At 35.5% G+C, this 19,841-nt stretch overlaps 1 protein-coding gene and 1 long non-coding RNA gene across 4 annotated transcripts; both read left to right on the forward strand.

The window, feature by feature from the left end:
* Positions 1 to 1,220: 1,220 nt before the first annotated feature.
* Positions 1,221 to 12,804, forward strand: LOC129303922 (polypyrimidine tract-binding protein homolog 2). 3 transcript variants are annotated; one of them, XM_054943505.1, is made up of 11 exons: positions 1,221 to 1,411; positions 1,923 to 2,128; positions 2,224 to 2,433; positions 3,437 to 3,499; positions 3,584 to 3,657; positions 4,431 to 4,526; positions 4,666 to 4,723; positions 4,935 to 5,039; positions 5,142 to 5,223; positions 11,783 to 11,895; positions 12,168 to 12,804. In XM_054943505.1, the coding sequence occupies exons 2-11, from the start codon at positions 1,943 to 1,945 to the stop codon at positions 12,522 to 12,524; spliced, it is 1,344 nt and encodes a 447-aa protein (XP_054799480.1). In that variant the 5' UTR covers positions 1,221 to 1,411; positions 1,923 to 1,942; the 3' UTR covers positions 12,525 to 12,804. The 3 variants fall into 3 exon arrangements, with proteins under 3 accessions (XP_054799480.1, XP_054799481.1, XP_054799483.1); XM_054943506.1 differs by lacking the exon at positions 1,221 to 1,411 and having other exon boundaries at positions 1,990 to 2,128; positions 2,228 to 2,433; XM_054943508.1 differs by lacking the exons at positions 1,221 to 1,411; positions 1,923 to 2,128; positions 2,224 to 2,433 and adding an exon at positions 2,645 to 3,276.
* Positions 12,805 to 15,401: 2,597 nt separating this feature from the next.
* On the forward strand, positions 15,402 to 19,612 carry LOC129302298 (uncharacterized). Its single transcript, XR_008591242.1, has 3 exons — positions 15,402 to 16,191; positions 16,484 to 18,648; positions 18,751 to 19,612. It is a non-coding gene; the product is annotated as an uncharacterized LOC129302298 (long non-coding RNA).
* Positions 19,613 to 19,841: the final 229 nt, after the last annotated feature.

The raw sequence follows: 19,841 nt of genomic DNA on the forward strand, positions 1-19,841 counted from the left end.
TTTGAACTTCGTCAAGTTGTCATAAAATAGTTCATTTTGTTATATCTAACCCTCATTAATAAAATATTTTTCTATTTTATTTTAATAAAAAAACACTAAAGTATACATTGTGATATAATGGGATAATATCAGCACGAATCAAAGCTTAAAAGTTCAAAGCTGGTCCTCAAGTCTAGCGCTTGTCTCTCCAACTTAAAAAGAACAAAAACACTTTATCTTTAATATGGATGGAATTTTTTTTTAAAAATTCTTATTTCACCTTTTTTGAAAGTATTTTTTTTTAATAATCTTTCCTCTTTACTTATTTTTTTATGAAAAAATATAACTTTAGGTCTTTGTATTTTATTATTAGTTCTTATACTTTTTTTGATATTCTTGATTCTTGTATCTTTATTTTTTTATTATTTTAAGTTCTTCTAAGGTCACTTTATTTTATTTATGGAGAGATTTAAAATAATAAAAAATAAAAGTACATAAACCAAAGATATTAAAAAAATATAGAGATTAATAGCAAAATGCGAATAAAGTACATAAATTAAAGTTATATTTTTTTATTAATCCAAACCAAACTTGGAGTGGATTTAAATTTAAATATTTTGAAATTAAGATCTGTAAATTTTGGAAAATTTATTTTTGAAAAAAATTAAAAGATTTTATATTTTATAAAAATAATAAAATAAGAAAAATACCTAAAAAGGAAAATTTTTAAAAACTTACGAATTTCAACTTTAAAAAGGAAGCATAATTATTTACAAAACAAAGACCCTAAATTCCTTAAAATATTATTTTATTTATTATATTAACAATATTGAAGTTATTTCTTAATTTAAAATTGGTATATGCATTATGAAAAAAATTGAAAACTAAAATAATTAAACATATTTAATTTAATTAGAATAATAATCTTTGTTTTCAAATAATTGATAGCCCCTCCATTGAAAAATATAAAACATTTTTAATCGAATCTCACCTCTTAATAAAGTAGTTACTTACTTTTTAATTAACTTTATTTTTTTTATATTTATTTTTATAATAAATATAAATTTATTATTAATAAAAATATTTTAAAAAAAAAGATAATAATTATATTTTAAAAAATTAAAAATATTTTATAATTTTTAAAAAATACTTTAAATTTTTTCCCCGGAGCAGGCGATAGGTTGGTTGATATATGGGCGCGCTTGTTGGATTTTTGCCGTTAAAAGGGCATATTCGATTGATCCACAACAGACTGATCTCACGAGTTACGGCCCACGGGACAAGGAGATAGACGGAGGTAACGTCGAGTCGAGAGGATCCTTCCCCCATTGACCCTTCTCCCTTTCTCAACGAATCGAAGTTTGCGTCTTCTCGGAACCCTAATCCGGGCAATACAACACGTACCGGACATCTTCTCTTCCGATTCTTTCAGGCAATTGTTATTTCCTGTCTTGCTTCCCGATTTCCTCTCACTTCTTTTCGTTTTCTTTTTTCTCCCATTCAGTCCATATCTTCTTCTTTTCCTTCGCTCTATCCTATATCTTGGATCATGATTAGACCAAGCGTTTTTTTTTTTAACAGCTTAGAATCGATTGTTCATACATGGGCATATTGCCAACCCTTGAAATCATTTATGTGAATTAACTTTTAATTTCGAGGATATCATTTTAATTGGTATTGCGTCTTTCTTTCCATTCTATCCATGGCCTATTGTTTTCGGAATTGTAATTGCGTCTGCAGTGTGATTTTTCATAAATTTTTGACTGTCGGCTTTGCCCCCCTTGCCCCATCTGCTTGTGTCCAAGGTTGTTGACTTCGTAAATGGTCAGAGAGGAAGTAGTTAGTTGTCCTTTTGAAGCTATTTATGCCTGCTTTACCTGATTTATGATTGTGAATGATTTGTAGTTCAAGTGACCTCAATATTTTCTGGTTCCTCTCAACAGGCTTAAGATTATTGTCTGTAATGGCATCGGTGTCTAGTCAACCACAGTTCCGTTACACGCAGCCGCCATCCAAGGTGCTTCATTTGAGAAACTTGCCGTGGGAGTGCACAGAAGAGGAACTGATTGAACTTGGGAAACCATTTGGTAAAGTTGTGAACACAAAGTGCAATGTTGGAGCGAATCGAAATCAAGCTTTTATTGAATTTGTGAGTGGATTATGTTTTTTTCATTTTGTTTTATTTAACCTTATAGAAAAAGTTAATACTTATTAGTGACAAATAATGTATTTTATCTTCTTTAGGCAGATTTGAATCAAGCCATCGCTATGATATCATATTATGCCTCATCCTCGGAGCCTGCTCAAGTTCGGGGAAAAACTGTATATCTACAATATTCCAATAGGCAAGAAATAGTGAATAACAAAACTGCTGCCGATGTTGCCGGAAATGTACTGTTGGTAACAATTGAAGGTGCAGATGCACGCCTAGTCAGTATTGATGTTTTGCACTTGGTAAGCAATTTCTTGGTTATCCGTTCGTGAAATATACAGTTGTCACCATGAGGATGCTGGTTGTTTAGTTTTGTTATTAGGTTTTGCTTTGTCATGCTATGGAAAGCTTTTGTTGACATGTATGCAAATGAATCAGCAGGCCCATGTCAAGGCAATATCTTCGATGGCAGCTTAGTGCATGAGAAAGAGCGCATGTGTGTTTGTCTCTTTTCTCCTTTCCTTAAAACTGCCTCTTTCTTCCCTCTTCTCCCCACAACTCCTACCATTATTATAGACTGTAGCTTAGGCTGTTGCGTGGCTTTTTCTGCCCTCTTGTGTGTTGCGGACTCATGATCTGTCGTGTTATTTTGCTTGTGTAGATTCATTTGCTGGTTCTGTTCTAATCAGTACTTTAATCTTGTTAATATTATTGTTTCATGAGGTTGAGACTTCACCAGTCTTCCTGAAAGTAGGTCAAACTTTTTTCTTTTAATGTTGGCAAATGCTTGGTTAACACGTGATTTATAGTTGGGAACCTAGTGGTGGTCAATTTTTTCATACAGCTGTTGTTTGAATTTAAGTCCTGACTGATAATTTTATCTCCATCCTATTGTTAATTAATTTGGTGAAGCAAGTTTGTTTTCTGAAAGCCATGATATGAGTAAATCACTCTGCGAAACTTTCTTTTCTTCAATTTTTTGTAAACTGTTATTGTTACGTTTTTTCGGATAAACCTTTGACAATCTTATACTTGTTTCTTCATGCTTTCTTATCTGTTGTGATAGTTTGTAAATTTTCCTTTTCTCATTGATGCTTTTTGCTCCGTCTGCACAATGTGGTAATGGAAGAAGTGAGGAAATTTATGTAAGTAATGGATTTATTTCTTGGATCTGGATTTCTAGATTTAATTTATTTGTTCAGTTTTACATCAGAACTTGAACAGGCATCAGAATTGGTCGTTTTATGTTCAATTAATAGGAACTAGCTATGTATCATTTTCAAAGTAGGTTATTTGCTGATGCAGGTATTTTCAGCCTTTGGATTTGTGCATAAGATTACTACCTTTGAAAAGACAGCAGGATTCCAGGTTTATTCACAGTTCAATTTTGTTGATTGAGAGAAATTCATGTATAGATCGTGAGCTCAAGCTTATTTTATATACCATTTTCAGGCTCTGGTGCAATTTTCAGATGCAGAGACAGCCACTTCTGCAAAGGATGCGTTGGATGGTAGAAGTATACCTAGGTATCCCTTGCGTTACTTGTTTGACATGGTACTCTGTTCATTTGCTGTTGACTTTAAGGTTATAGAATTGGTGCATGCATGCAATTAGATCACTAGTGGGATTGTTACACAATCACATTTTAGCTTATATTCTATATCTGATGAAATTTGGACGTGTTGGTTTAATTTCTTTTGTATCATGGTTAGTTATGTCATCTCGAAGACCGTCTTGAATGTAAAAAAATTGCGTTGTTGACATCTGTTGGGCTAGTAACTAATCGGCCATCCCTGTATTTCAGTATATGAATATAATTTGTGTCTTGTGCTCCGTCAATATTTATATTGTAAGGTTGTTTAAGCATGTTCTTTCCCAGTTGAAGCTTTGTGGGACTGTATGGAAGGTTTAAGCCTGCTATATTTTCTTTGGGATTGTGACCAAGATGCTAAGATATATATATATATATATATATTTTAATTTAAGAGAGGGAAAATGCATTGTTGGCCCTTGGGTTGGTTTGGTCGGTCCAAAAGAGGCAGGAACCCTTGCTGCCTGATAACACGAGCTGTTGCCTGTGGTTATATGTAGTTCTCTTCCTCTGGTTCATGTTGTAGTTCATGTTCTTGACTGTTCTTAGCACATCCCTTTGCTCCAATGATTAAGTTGTGCCTGCAAATTTGTGGTTATTAGCACAACCCGTTGCTCCAATGATTAAGTTGTGCCTGCAGGGCATTATTATTGCAAAGGTTTTGTTGGCTTATGATGATTGGTTGGTATTGTATTACCTTCGTATCAGGTATCTGCTTCCTGAGCACGTGGGACCATGTACCCTTAGAATCACATATTCCGGACATACAGATTTAAGCGTTAAGTTCCAAAGCCACAGGAGCAGGTGTTGCTTATTCTTTTGTGCAATTTTCATTTTTTATTTGCCCCTGTACTCTCTCTTGCTGTTTTTGAGTTAATTTATTTCTATTGCAATCTTTGTTTTTCTTTTTCATTATTTTAACTGCACCTTTTTCTTGCTTTAGAGACTACACAAATCCTTACCTTCCTGTTGCTTCATCAGCCATAGATGGAAGTGGACAGGTAATGTTTGTGGAGCAGCTTAATAATGATTTGAGGGAGTAAAGATATTATATATCTTCTGGCTTCTTTGTATGTGCCATACTGAGCTTTTCAAATTCTGTTTTTTTGGGAATGTTCCTTTCATGCACAGCAGCATGGTGCAGGCCCACTGCCAAGGGTTTCTGTGCTTGCTGACTTATGATTTACTGAGATATGCGTTTATGTTTTGCAGTTTGGTGTGGGCTTGGATGGGAAAAAACTAGAGCCTGAGAGTAATGTTCTTCTTGCATCTATTGAAAACATGCAGTATGCTGTAACCTTGGATGTCTTGCACATGGTATGTTAAACCACTTTAATATGCTTTTGAGAGTTCAATTTGATCTGGAAGTTTAGTGAATAAGATCTTTTTATTTTTATCTTCCTCTGCCTGACTCTGCAGGTTTTCTCTGCTTTTGGGCCAGTCCAAAAGATTGCAATGTTTGACAAGAATGGTGGTTTACAGGCTCTGATTCAATACCCAGGTAGAGTTGTAGGTGGAACTTGTGCTCATCTTGGCTGAGATGATGTGCTGGTGCTGTTTAATTTAAAGTCTTATGCTAGTCAAGTGAATGTGCTTGTCTACAATTTCAATATCATCTAGGTATTAAGGTCTTTTTATCCCTAAATTCTTTTATCACAGTTTTATTTTGTGCCGAAGTGAGGTTTGGTTCAATATCATCCTCTGTTTAAGAAAGCATGGTGACTCAGCTGAAACCTTTGTAAAAACTGGGATTAGACTGAAACCTATAAAAAGCACAAGGGAGTGGTATGGAACCACTTGAGTAGTGAACCATCATTCTGTCCGCTCAGCCACGAGCCATGTAAGAGCAATATAGTGGTGAAGTTAATGGAGTGAGGGGAATTATGATATTAATGTTGAACCTTTTTTTTTTTTTTTGAACATTGAGGTGATCATGGGACCAAATAAAATTCTGGGGCAAAATCAGTGCCTCAGGAATGGAATTACTTTAGCTTTATTGTTATACATATGCAAAGCATTTGAGGTTAAAATTGATGTTGGCCTGACTCTTTGGAAATTAGCCGCCATATGATCTGAGTCAAGAAATGGGCAACTGAAGTGGGATCTTCTTGTTACACACTTTGATGTGTTTCCTTGGATGCAGTTTTTTGCTTGAAAGTTGTGTTTCCCGTGATACATTCTTTCTTAAAGACATGGATTTTGTGAAATTGATTTATTTAGGATAGATATCTGTGAGAAAGATTTTTCATATTTCTTGCTGCAATAAACTTTTTTCTTGACACTTTTCCTGTAGGTTAAACTGAAATATATGCTTATTCTATTTAGGATTATGATGTTTTATATCACTTCAACACGATGGGTGTCTTCTTGATGGGCTTAATTCGTTATATGTGGACTGTCTCCATGGAGGCATCTATAATTTTGGTGTCATTGTTATTTAGATATATTTTTACTCTCTCCCTCCTCCACTTAAATATGTATGTATGTGATAAGATTCCAAATAGATTTTCCATCAAGACTTATTCAAGAAGGAAGCGTTAAAAGATGAATTAGGATTGACTCTATTATTATATTTTAGGAGAGATTTTATGATTTTATTTATTTAATTAGCTTTTTTATTTAGATATAGATATTTTGATACGTACATAGGGTGATTAGGGGATAATTAGGTTACGATTAGTTACCGTTAGTCAGTTAGTCCTATGTGAGCCTATATAAGGGCTATTTCTGTATTTGACTCTTTTATGTGAAATAATAACCCGAGTAGCATACAGAAAAACTCTCTCCTTTCCTCTCTCATCTCTCTCCTATTCCTCTCTATTCTCCTCTATCCTACACATCAGTGGTATTAGAGCCGGGGGTGCTTGGCCTATATGCCAAAAACCAGATTACAGAGATAGCAACGTACCATGGCAGACAACAGTGAAGATCGAATTTATGCCTAGGAAGATGCCTTCTCCAACCTAGCTAATCTCCCTAGTGACGTGCAAGCCTTTACCAATAAGGTTGCTCAAATGGTATGTGATTGTAATGACACTTCCGACAAAGGTCATACAAGCAACAACCATTGTAGAGGACATCCATGACCAGAAAACCATGAGTATCAACCTTGTACTTGTTTTACAAAGATGGAGTTTCCCAGATTTCAAAGAAGTGATATCTTGGGGTGGATCTTTAAGTGTGAATTTTATTTCTAAATAGATAACACATCTGAAGATTGGAAAGTTCTCATGGCTAGTTTGCACCTCGATAAAAAAGCTTGGCAATGGCATCAAGCTCTTGCGTCATCAGATGAAGGAGGTAAGTAGATGGACTTGGCAAGAATACATAGAGGAATTGAAGTATAGGTTTTGACCTACCTATGAAGCCTCGATGGAAGATCTCATAAAGCTTCGTCAAACCAGCTCACTTGAAGAATTTGATGATGAGTTTGTTGCAATCGCTTGCAAGATCAAACTTTCAAAAGATTATCTTGTGCAGACTTACACGGTGGGCTTGTAGGTAGAATTTGCTGCACATATTTGTATGTTTAAGCCTTAGTCTTTGCGTGAAGCACGAGCCATCGCATGCATGCACGCATGAAGTGAATTGCTAGAAAGCATTCGGTAGGACTCATGGCGTTGAGTCGTGTCCTCATTTGGTTTAGTTGGGGTGAAATGAAGATACGTAGATGCAAGGAAGTATCTTTAATGCTTATCCAAAAGAAACAAAGGGTTTGAATAATTGGGGAGATATGAAAGGGCCATCTGTCAGTAATGAATTCCACGTTAGTAAGGGTACAATAGTCCAATCCTCAAATTTACATTCTTTCGCACCTAGGATTGGTTCTTTGTGCCTGTTTCTTCAACCACAGGTGAGGGGTCTTCATGAAATCAAGTCAAAAGCTCCAAAATGTTGACTCTGAATGAGGTGAAGGAATTATGGGGAATCTTTATTTTTATTGTCGCCAGCCTTTCTTTCAAGATCATGTATGTGGCCAAACATAGAAAATGTACTGCAGCTTATTGAATTAGAGGAAGAGGAGGCAAAAGAGGGTGAAGAGGGTACAAAACAGGACGTGGAGGTTTCCACTAGATATGAAAGGCTTCCAGAATAATCTGAGTGTTTGCAAATCTCCTTACATGCAATACAAGGGAGTGTAGGACCCTCTGCTATGTGAATCCAACGGTAGGTGGGTTGACAAAACATGCAAATCCTCATTGACAATGGGGCTTCTCATGCCTACATGGACTGTGGCTTGGCTAGAAAGATTGGTTGGAAAGGTGACTTTCACCCTGTGGCAAAAGTTGAAGTAGCAGGGGGTGGAAAATTTAAAGTTTATGGGGTTTTGAAAGGAGTAAAGTGGAAGATGCAGGGTGAGAAATTTGGGGAGATTTCCAAATAATGGAAGTCAAGACCTATGGCATGGTTTTAAGATTATCTTGGCTGAAACCCATCCATCATGCTCGTTGGGATTATGATAAACTGTCCATGACTTTTTGGTATGATTGGAAAATGTGTAAATTGCAGCCTCAAGAATTAATAGGTTGTAAAATTGTTGATTTTAAGAAGATTGAAAATGATTTGGAGGCTGTGGGACAGGTGTTTATGCTGCTGCAATTAGTGGAAAATGGTGATGAAAAGCTGTTTTATTTTCACTTACAAGGGGAGAATGGTTTTGCAAAAGCTGTTCAAGGAATGTTGACTGAGTTTTCAGACGTATTTAAGGAGCCTAAATCTCTTCCTCCCTTGAGAGAGGGTCACAACCATCCTATTATTCTACAAGGTTCTGATCTAGTCAATTTAAGGCCTTATAGACACCTAGCAGCTCAAAAGAATGCTATTGAAGACACAGTGAAAGAATTGTTGCAATCACAAGTCATTCAAGAAAGTAGTTCACCATTTGCTTCACCATTGTGTTGGTGAAAAAGAAAGATAGGTCACAGCGCATGTCATCGATTATAGAGAACTTAACAAGAGGACAGTTAAGAATAAATACCCTATTCCTCTTGTAGAAGAGCTTTTGGATGAATTAAAGGATGCTAAATGGCTTACTAAGTTGGATCTACGGGTTGGTTACCATCAGATTCGAATGAAGCCCACGGACATTTATAAAACAGCTTTTCGCACTCATTCAGGCCACTACAAGTGGTTAGCAATGCCTTTTGGGCTCACTAATGCCTTGCAACCTTTCAGGGTGCCATGAATAGTATATTCAAGGGGTATTTAAGGAAATTTGTCTTAGTTTTCTTTGATGATATTTTAATTTATAGTCCTTGTTTAGAATCTCACACATGACACTTGCGTTTAACAAATTCTAAGGGAAAATTGTTTTTTTGTGAAGGAAAGCAAGTGTACCTTTACTGCAACACAAGTAGAATAGTTGGGACACATTATTAATGGAGGAGTCATCTCAACTGATCCAAAGAAGATCAAAGCAGTGATGGATTGGCTGGAACTAACTACAGTGAAGCAAGATCATTCTTGGGACTTGCAGGCTACTATAGGAGGTTTATTAGGAGTCGTGGTTCATTGACTAAGCTCCTAACAGAACTACTCAAGAAGAATAATTTCCATTGGTCAGAATTGGCTGCTGTTACATGTAAAAGGTTGAAAGAAACAGTGGTCGCAGCCCCTGTTCTTGCTCTTCCAGATTTCTCTGTTTGTGGTTGAAACTGATGCTTGTAACTCTGGCATTGGTGCTGTCCTGATGCATTGGGGTCAACCTATTGCCTTTTTCAGCAAGGCTTTGGCTCCTAGACACTTGAATCTCTCTATCTATTGGAAGGAATTACTGGGGGTAGTATAAGCTGTGGAGCATTTGCATCAATACCTTGGAGGAAGACGGTTTATTATTAAAACTGATCAGCAAAGTCTCAAATATTTGCTATATCAGAAGTTAAAAACAGCATTTCAAATGTATTGGGTGACCAAATTTATGGGGTATGATTATGAAATACATTACAAAAGGGGCAATGACAATAATGTAGCTGATGCTCTTTCAAGGATGCCTAAAAATGAGGTATTTCAAGTGTCTCTTCATACCTGTTCAGATTTCCTTTTTCTGGAAATTGAGAAGAGTTGGGACGATGATGTGGATTTAAGAGCTTTAAAAGCTCATTTGCAGCAGCATGTTGCTGCAGAAGGAAAATATTCTTGGGATGGTCAGTATTTAAGAAAGAATGGCAGATTAGTGGTGGGAAATATTCCTAGTGTAAGGCAGAAAATATTGGAATGGCTTCATGCTAGCCCACAGGGAGGACATTCAGGTGTGCAAGCTACATATCAAAGAGTTAGAAAGTTGTTTTGGTGGCAAAAATTATTTGAAGATATCAACGAATTATTGAAGCATTGTGATACATGTGCAAGATGTAAGTGTGAATTAGTGGCTTATCCAGGTTTGCTACAGCCTCTACCTATTCCAAGTAGAGTTTAGGAGAGCGTGACTATGGACTTTATAGAAGGGTTGCCCAAGTGAAATGGGAAAGACACTATTTGGGTGATTATTGATTGTTTTAGTAAATATGCACGCGTTTTGCCTTTGTCTCATCCTTTTACAGCATCTACCTTGGCACAGCAATTTTTGGATCATATGTACAAATTACATGGAGCACCAATCAAGATTCTTAGTGATAGAGACCCCCTCTTTGTTAGTAATTTTTGGAGGGAATTTTTAAGGGTTTTAGGGGTTGAACAGAAGTTTACTTCCTCTCATCACCCACAAACAAATGGGCAATCAAAAGTGCTAGATCGCTGTTTGGAAAATTATTTGGGGGTTGAACAGAAGTTTACTTCCTCTTATCAGCCACAAACGGATGGGCAATCAGAAGTGCTCGATTGCTGTTTGGAAAATTATTTGATGTGTGTGTGTTGGGAAAAACCTAAGGAGAGGCACAAATGGCTTTCTTTGGCAGAATGATGGTATAACACATCCTATCACACTTCCACAAAAACTACTCCTTGTGATTTGCCATATGGACAGGTTCCCCCTATGCATATTGCATATTTGCCTGGAGATGTGGCGGCAGAGAAGCTCAATAGGGCTGTAAATAGAATGAAGCAGAAAGCTGATTTGCACTGAAGTGATAGAATTTGAGGAGGGACAATGGTTATTTCTCAAGTTATAACCTTATCATCAAATTTCTACATCATCAAGAAGCTCTCAGAAATTAGCTTCAAGATATTTTCAGCCTTATAGAATCTGTAAGAAGGTAGGTCCAGTGGCATGTAAGTTGGAATTACTTCCAGAATCAAGGGTTCACTCCACTTTTCATGTCTCTTGGCTTAAATTATGTCTTGATCCTTTAGTAAAGTAGCAGCATCGCCCTATGGATTGGCCAGAATCTCCTTCAGATCTGATTCTGGAAAAAAAATATTGAATGAGCGAAGGGGTAGGAGAAAAGGCAGGATCATTACAGAAGTACTTGTGCAATGGAAGGGCCTTCTGGTTGAAGAGGCAAGCTGCATTTCTTTGTTTCAGTTGCTGAAACAACACCCTACTTTTGTCACCTCCAACCCTTGAGGTCAATAGGGTGATTAGGGGATAATAAGGTTACAGTTAGTTAGAGAGAGTGAGTTAGTCCTATGTGAGCCTATATAAGGGCTATCGGTGTATTTGACTCTTATGTGAAATAATATCCTGAGCAGCATTCAGAAAAACTCTCTCCTTTCCCTCAGCCTCTCTCGTCTCTCCTCTATTCTTCTCTAGTCTCCTCTATCCTACACATCATATTTCTTCAGATTTTATTTAGATTTTAGATTTTATTCAGTATTTTATTTAGATTTAGATTCTAGGAGATTTTATTTAGTTATGTAGTTATTTAGATTTTATTTATTTTAGATTGTATTTGGCTTTATAAATATGACCAGCAATTTAGAAGCTAGCATGTCATCGTGATAAATAAAAGTCTTTTAAACCTTTTGGAGATTCTCCTAAGCGTGGTTATTGAAAGAAATATAGAATGAGATTCTTGTTCTATGTCATGTTAATAGATTTTTTTTTTTATTTCCTTGAATTATTTGAGCACCTAACAGTATGTATGTATGTACTGTTTGAGATGTTTGCATGTCATCGTTTGCAGATGTACAAACTGCTGTTGTGGCCAAGGAAGCCTTGGAGGGTCACTGCATTTATGATGGGGGGTTTTGCAAGCTACACATCTCATATTCACGTCATACTGACCTTAGCATAAAGGTACTTGGCTATAAAAATAAGTAGCCATTTGACTATTTCCTTGAATGACGAAGAAGCGATTATTGGTTATGTTAGCAAACAAAGTCTGCTCTTTTTTTTTGGGGGGGGGGGTGGTTTTGCTTTTGTCAACTTATGTGGAAGAGACTGATGAGGAACAGTTTGACCAATCTTGTGTGTGTGTGTGTCTTGAGGTTTGTTTTTCAAAGAGGTGCACGTCAACTATAGCAGTAACTTGAGGGTTGTAATGTTGATGGCTTCTTGTGTGATTCCAGGTTAATAATGATAGGAGCAGAGACTATACCATCTCCAATGCACCACCAGTTGTGGACACTCAACCGCCTATATTGGGGCAGCATCCTGTCCCCATGGGAGGCCATGCTGTTCAATACAACGGAGTTCAGTATGCTCCTGGCCCTGAGCAGCCTGTGATGCACCAGCCTCAGTCCGGGTGGGCTACAGCTGCTCCACCAGTACCTCAATCTATGCCCCCCCATATGCAGAATAATCATTACATGCCACCTGGCTCTATGGCGCCGCCAATGGCTCCTGGAATGATGCAGTATCCAAGCCATAGCTCACTCCCACCTACATCAACAATGCACTCCTATGGATCTGGTCACAACCGATAGCATGCCTCTCACATGAACTTCAACTAGGCCAAGAAATAGAGCTCCGAAATTAGGGTTCAACTGTCCTACAGTGGCCTGACATGATTCTGGATCTGCGTCGGCCGCTTTTTATCTGCCCCCCCTCCCGTTTGTTTCTTTGTTTTTTTTTTCTCCTCATTGATTGAGATTTGGAAGTTCTGTAAGCAATTGGTGTGGACCAATTTTTTATTTCTAGTTGGCTCACAAATGACATACTATGGAACAAGTTCAGTTTTCATTAATTTTCCTTTCGTTGGCTGTCCTTATCATTTCAGAACTCCAGTAGGCACGAATCAGTATTACTTCGGAGGGCAACAACTTCCTATTGGGTGAAATGTTTTTGGAACTGAATGATGTGAGCATTTTGCACGAGCGTTTCTGTTTTAATAACTATGCTCAGTTTTTGGAATGGAGATGCTGGCGAGGTAGTTTGTGCTTAATTTCCACAGTACTTGATCAGAAATTGTGCATCATAGGAGGCTTGTCTGCTCTAATTTAACTGAATTTTAAATTTTCTGTGAAATTTATTTTCGGTAAGAAATTTATTGTGAAATGTGTAAGCCCCATTTTGGAAGATATCTATGTGGCCGAAATTTTATCTTGCTCATGCTCTTCCCATTTCAAAACGCCCACTGATTGAGAAGTTGGCGAATAGCCTAAATGTTTTTTGAACAGGAGTGTAAAAATATTTTTAAATATTTTTTATTTAATATTCTTTCTCAAAAAATAATGAAAAAATATTTGTAAGATATTACAATTTCACTCAATTTTAAATTAGTTATTTGCAGTTTATTTTGTCTTAAATTGAGCCTTTATAATTTGATTAATCAAATTTTTTAATCTTTGAAGGATGAAATCCTTAGATTTTTCTTTTTTAAAAAATACAATTAATAACTTTCATATTTTTATTAATGAATATATAATTTTAGAATTAATTATATAATTTTTATAGTTCAAAATTTATCTAATTAAGTTTACTTCTAAATATTTTTAATGCATATAGAATTTTCATAGCAATGTAAACAGTGTATTAAATCAAATTTTATTTATTTTTTATTTTTGATTAAAATTATTAAATTAAATTTTTTGTAAACTAAGTATTTTGTTTTTCTGAAGTTTTAATAAATCTTTATTAATTTTAACCTTTAAGGTTAACATCTACTCCCTTTGATTTAAAATATAAGTATTTTTTAAATTCACATACTATTAAATTTTTCATTCCCATGAAAATATACTCTTTTTATACTATAATATAATATATATGTTAGAAACTTTACCTGATCCAAAATATTGGGATTGTATAACTTTTATATTTATTTTTTTAATTATATCCCTACTATATTTATTACTCTTTTTTTTAAAAAATCATATATAAAAATTTTAATTACTATTATCAAGGTTTTTATATAGGATATTTAATTAGAATATAAATAGAAAGATGTGTACATTTTTAAGATTTTAACTAATATTGTTTATAAATCGTGAATTATTTAACTATAACTTCTATTGTAGTTTAGGGGAATATATTGTCTTCTCCTTTTACCCTTACTCTCAATTACCAATGCACTCTATGATGAGTAAGAGATACGTTTATATAAAGATTTAAGATAATAAATACAAGGTATAAAATGAAAAAAAAAAACTTTTTTTACATATATTTGGTTGTTTATATTTTGAATTAGGATTCGTTGAGGGGAAATGCTTATATTTTGGATTGAATGAAGTATAATAGATCAAACTATAAAGGTTTAATTAAAATAAAATAAGATATAGGGACCTAATTTAAAACTAAGCAAAATTATAAGGACTTGCAGGTCAATTTTCTCAAAAATAATTAATGCTTAAAATTTAAAATGATAGTTATTTTGAAAAAAAAATGAAAATTTTGCTTTTAAGATGGAAACATTGATTCAATGGATGATTTATATTCCATTAAGTTTTCAAACTTGATATTTGTCCAATGTACTAAATCATGGATTGAAATTTTGAAGTTGGAGCTTCTATTATACTTCTAAGCAATATTGATAAATCTCTTAGTATTTGCAATGACACACGTGTAATCATTACTCAAATAGACAAACATATTATGAAAGCAAGAGTAATTTTAGGATCAAATGATGGGATAAAAGCTCATATCTCAAGAATTGATCTGTTATCTTTCGATTGTTCACTATCATTCACTTTTCGTATAAAATAATTTTCAATTTTATTATTTTTTACTATGACCATAAATAACAATTAAGGTTAGATTTTGTTTAGCACTGGATTATACCTTCAAGATTTATTTTTGCATAAAACTAGCTCTATGTTGCTGTATCTTAAATGTGAAGTAGGAAAAGGTTAAAGATATTAATTTTTAATACAGATGACAAACTCACAAATGTTACCACAAATATAATAGCATAGAAGGAGATCTTTAACAATTTAATTGATGTATGGCAATCACGTATCCGTTGAAATGCTGTACTTTTTATTTTTTATTTTATTTTTTACATATCCTTATTTAGTGCAACAAATTATTGCATTCCTCCCTAATCTCCTTTTTTACAAATTATTATTGTAAAAAAATGTTGCATCCATCATCAAATAGATGTTTAAAATTTTCCTACCATGTTATCACCAGTTTTTTTCCATTGTTGTTCCTAAATATTAATAATTGACCGAATAGTTATGTCTTTTTATTGTTTTAATCATATGAGTATATGACTACTTAATGTGTCGATATTACCACCCTTTAACACTTCGAAGAATTTGAAAAAATGACATCCACGTTTAATGACACGTGAGCGACTCGTTGTGTCGCCACAGCAGAGAATCGATAAAAGTACAAACGAATCTTCACGGAAATCTTAAGCCGGCGCCAATTTCGATACCGGATGATTAGGCAACTTCCTCTCTCTGATACAAAATATTCCGTCTTCTCCGAGCGAGGGGAAGTGAGCTCAGAGGGGGCATGAGCGCAGTGATAAATCCTAGCAATGACAACACTTCAAAGTTCACTTTTTCTGCAAACTTCGCAGACAAAACAACGGCTTCATACACAATTCTTCGTCCCTCTCTTTCACTTCATTTTTGTTCCTTAGAATGTTATATTCATGCGGTCAGCCCCGAATTTCATAACTTGCGATTTCGCCTGCGCGGTACGCTGATCTTTTGTACATCTCGACCGGAGGATGCGAGTTCACTGTCTGAGTCAAATTTCATGGGTGATGATATTTAGTTTTGTTGATGAAGAATCGGATATTGATAGAACTGGTGGGGAAAGTTCAGGCATAGCGGAAGTCGTTTGCGCTTTAGTCTTAGAAGAACAGAGGGTAGACGTAGTTGATACTGACAGTTGGAAGGCTGAGTGGCAGAGTCGCATTGGGGAATTAAGTTTGGAGACCAACGAAATTTGCCAGGAAATGGGTGAGAATGTGGGGAAGAAGAGAGCGCGACAATGTGTTGAAAGGAGGACGGGGAGGCCGAGTCGCCGATACTGGCATTTTTATAGGGTTGTGGGCGAGGATGAGAGAAGGCGTCCCAAAGACCTTCCTTCGTTTGCAAATTGATGGCTATTTACGGAGCAGAGGAACGTTGCTGAAGCCAACGAAAATCCCGAGAATGCGGCAAAGCAGACTCCATTATTTGTTGAACTCAATAAACACAGGTTTGGCAATACACTTTGGGAATGGAAAGCTTCTTTACTAGTCTCTAGGGAACACTAAGTTGATGATCTCTCTCCCAAAAAGTATTTAGCGTTAATCTCTTTGAGTTGTTTACTATTTTAGGTTGATCCAGCGTTATTAAACAAACCACTATTTGCTCAATGTTATTTCAGCCATCTTGTTTACTATTGCTATTGGATTGTTTTGGTGAGAGCCATTAGTTTCTCTCTCATATAGTATGTAACGGCTACCTGAATTCCTTTGTGAGCCTGACGATATGTAAATATCTTTTAGGTTTTAGGTTTCAGGATGCTGCTGCACTTGCTAAATGCAAATCAAGCTTGGGTGGCGTTGGAGCTTCAAGTGTTGGCGCAAGTTTTTACCATGCTGAACAAGGAGCTGAACAAGGAAGTGATGACACAGAAGGTTAACATCTTAAGTTCTGCAATGGTAAACAGAATCTGATTTTCTTGTAATATGTCATCCAGCCGCTTAGTGTATTTTGAGAACTTTATCAGCTAGAAATTTGGGCTGTTGCTAATAATTTTCTGAGATTGCAAGTGCAATAGATGAGCGAACAACAGCCTTGCTATAGTACATTTATATTTCTTATTTCCTTTTGGCTAATAAGATGGTGAAATTCTAATTCATTGATCAGTTGATTATTAATCAGAACCAATAGATAAGAAGTTTTGCCCGTGCCTAGTATTGTCTATCTATCTGTGTTTCCTTGCTCACAGTATGATAAAACATTTAACGTGATCATGCAAAAGAAGAGCTTAAGCAAGCTGCGGAGTACCTAAAGAATCCAGCTATGTTTACATGCCTGGAAGGAAAGTTGCCAAAGGTTTGCAGAAGTCATTTCATCCTTGTGCCAAAAATTTTATGCCTGACCATACAGTTCACATGCTTTTACTTTCATATTTTTCCTTAACTTCTATAGGTTTCTCATTTCCTTGCAGGAGGCACTTGGTTTTCATTTTTATCCTGATAGTTCACTTTATTTCCATAATCTTCCTTTCCTTCTATAGATTTCTCATTTCTTTGTAGGAGGCACTAGGTTTCCATGCCTTTTAATGAGTTGATGACATGATGACGTCACTACTTATGGAATTCGTGCGCTGCCTGCATTAATAAACACGATAGCTTTTTATTTGTTTTCATTGCATGCTATACTAATGAACCTGATTGTCTTCATGTAGTATAATGTTACGGTTTTCAGACTGCATTGATTGTATTCCGTTTGTTTCTTTTGTTCATCTGATCCTATGAGCCTAAGGCTTTCCTTTCTTTAGGGGATTCTCTTACCAGGGCCACCGGGAACTGGTAAAAATCTGCTAGCAAAGGCTAGTTTTTATAATCATGATTCTGCTGTCCCTTTACAATTAAATAATAGCTGTTGTTATTTTTCTTTTCTCTTTTGCTTTTGGAATTATGTCTTTTCCTTTCTACTTGTTGGCCTTCATTATTTTTGGTTGTTCTTAGTATTTACCAATATTTGCCTGAACAAATTTCCCATCTTATTTGACTTCCCGAGATTGTATTAAATGTGTTGTGGGCAGCTATATGAAAAATTTGTAAACATATTTTATTCTAATTTCTTACATATGGGTATATGTATGTAGGCCTGTGGATATGAAAGTTTCTCATTTTAAGTACTTTCTAACTTTTTGACTTTGGGAGCCTGTTAATGATGGCTTCTCAGTAATTCGAAAGTCATTGAATTACTTTGATCTATCTATCAACCTGTTTTTTTTGACAACTTTGTTCTCCTTTTTGTTCTTATGACTTGCAAAACGTCATTGAAAAGATGCAATGATTTCTTGCCATCGACCTTTTGATTTAATCTATATAATCTCAAAAAATTAAAGTGAGAGAGTTAAACATGATCTAATTGAATGAGAAAAAAGCATAAAATATTTGAATTACTAATATCATGTAGTCAGTTTGTTTCGGTTGCATTTGGATTGACAAGGCTGACACCCTACAACATGACTACTTTGAACAGTTTCGCGAAACATCGACCCAGTTAATCTGATTAGAAGGTTGGTGTTTATTGGATGGACTAAGTTGGAATTGGGTTCTATCAGTATTCAATAGATGCAGTGTGTTTAGGCAGCTTACTATCGGTGAAATTTGGATGGTTCGTTTGATATTTGTATAATCCTGTAGAATAGTCCTTACAATTTCTCTTAATATTTACACGAAATATGTATTATAAGTGGTAAGGAAGTAATTAAAACTTTTTACACCACAAAAAAGTATCTGAATCTTTTAGCTGAAATGCTCGAATTTGCAGCTGGACTTCTCTTTTTGAAACTTCAAATGAGACTTAAATCACTTTACTTTTTTCTGTTTGCCCCACTTTCCGAAAGGTTACAAATTGTGGGATGAGTAGTGATGCGATTGGGCCAGTTCATAGGCCAAGTTCGTAAATGCAGTCGCTTATTGATGCAGGGGTTATGGTTCTACATTTATAATTTTACGCCTCTATGTCTAAATAAATTCCTTAATCATCCAAAAATTGGTAAATATATATTATTTGAATTTTCATACTGCAGGCTGTGAAACTCCTTAAAGAAGCATGTGATCGAATGAAAGTTATTTCAAAGAAGGTGAGAGGCCAAGTTCCATGTTAAATAGAACACAGGTACCACAGGAAAAGAAGGTAAGCGGAAGAAAAATGTTTTTTCGTTACATCAAAAAGGCACAAACTATTGGTCTCTACTAACATCCCGCCCCACTCTTACAACCTCTAGGTGGGAGAAGAGACATGTTTTTGGTGTGAAGTTCTCTCTCTCAAAACAAATTGGCTATGTTTTGTGGTCCAATTTCATTTTTTCATTGTGCATTATACTATCAAGTATCAATAGGCAAAGCACATTGTCTGTGCTGTCTTGTTCCTGGACTACTCAAATTTCCAATTCTACGAGCACCCCACCCCCCCAAAAGAAAGAAAAAAAAGAAAAACCAACTGGCAACCTTGAATTTCTGCAATGCTTGATATGTTTTGTAGATTTTAAATTTTTGAACCCTTTGCATATTTGGGTATTTCTTCTGAATGAGAAGGCATTACGTGCACTAGCCCCTACAGGTATTTTTTTCCCCTTTTTCCCCTTTTCAACTACTCAATTTCGACTCCGCAGCTCCTCCAACTTGGTGGGTTCTATTGTTATCAGATTTTTTCAGGAGTTTAGTTATACACGTCGAGCATATCTGAGGCAGCCAGTGACGGGCGAGGTCTTCTCGTGTTGCCCTTATTAGGAGTACTCGAGAGCATTAATTGAATTGGAAATAACTGCGTGATTTTAAGTGACTTATTACATGCTTATTCAGTTATTTGTATCCTCATTGTTCAAAGATGTTTTGTTTATTCAGAAACCTGAGTTGAGTTTGCAAGCTCTAGTTGGCCTAGCAACAATATTTAAGGGGAACTCTTTACTTGAATATCAAAAGAGTTAAACGCACATGTCATTGGGCATTGGGCATAAATAAGTCTTCCATAAAATTGTTGGCAGTAGGTAGCAAACTATAGCTTGAGTCATGCCGCAGGACACTGTTCTCAAGAATTATTCTGACACACTGATATGGTGGACCGGTAGCTCTCTAAGATTAAACAAACTCATCTTACAAACAAGCAAGGCAACAGAAC

Source organism: Prosopis cineraria, unplaced genomic scaffold, assembly GCF_029017545.1.
Source record: "Prosopis cineraria cultivar Desert tree isolate PC_DT_omini unplaced genomic scaffold, ASM2901754v1 PC2, whole genome shotgun sequence".
NCBI lineage: Eukaryota > Viridiplantae > Streptophyta > Magnoliopsida > Fabales > Fabaceae > Prosopis > Prosopis cineraria.

Bases quoted from the DNA above. Each gene is read 5' to 3' on its own strand.
- LOC129303922 (XM_054943505.1), top strand. From the start codon at position 1,943: ATGGCATCGGTGTCTAGTCAACCACAGTTCCGTTACACGCAGCCGCCA. The intron at 4,724-4,934 runs GTAATGTTTGTG...TATGTTTTGCAG, and splicing joins CCATAGATGGAAGTGGACAG to TTTGGTGTGGGCTTGGATGG. The intron at 11,896-12,167 runs GTACTTGGCTAT...GTGTGATTCCAG, and splicing joins ATACTGACCTTAGCATAAAG to GTTAATAATGATAGGAGCAG.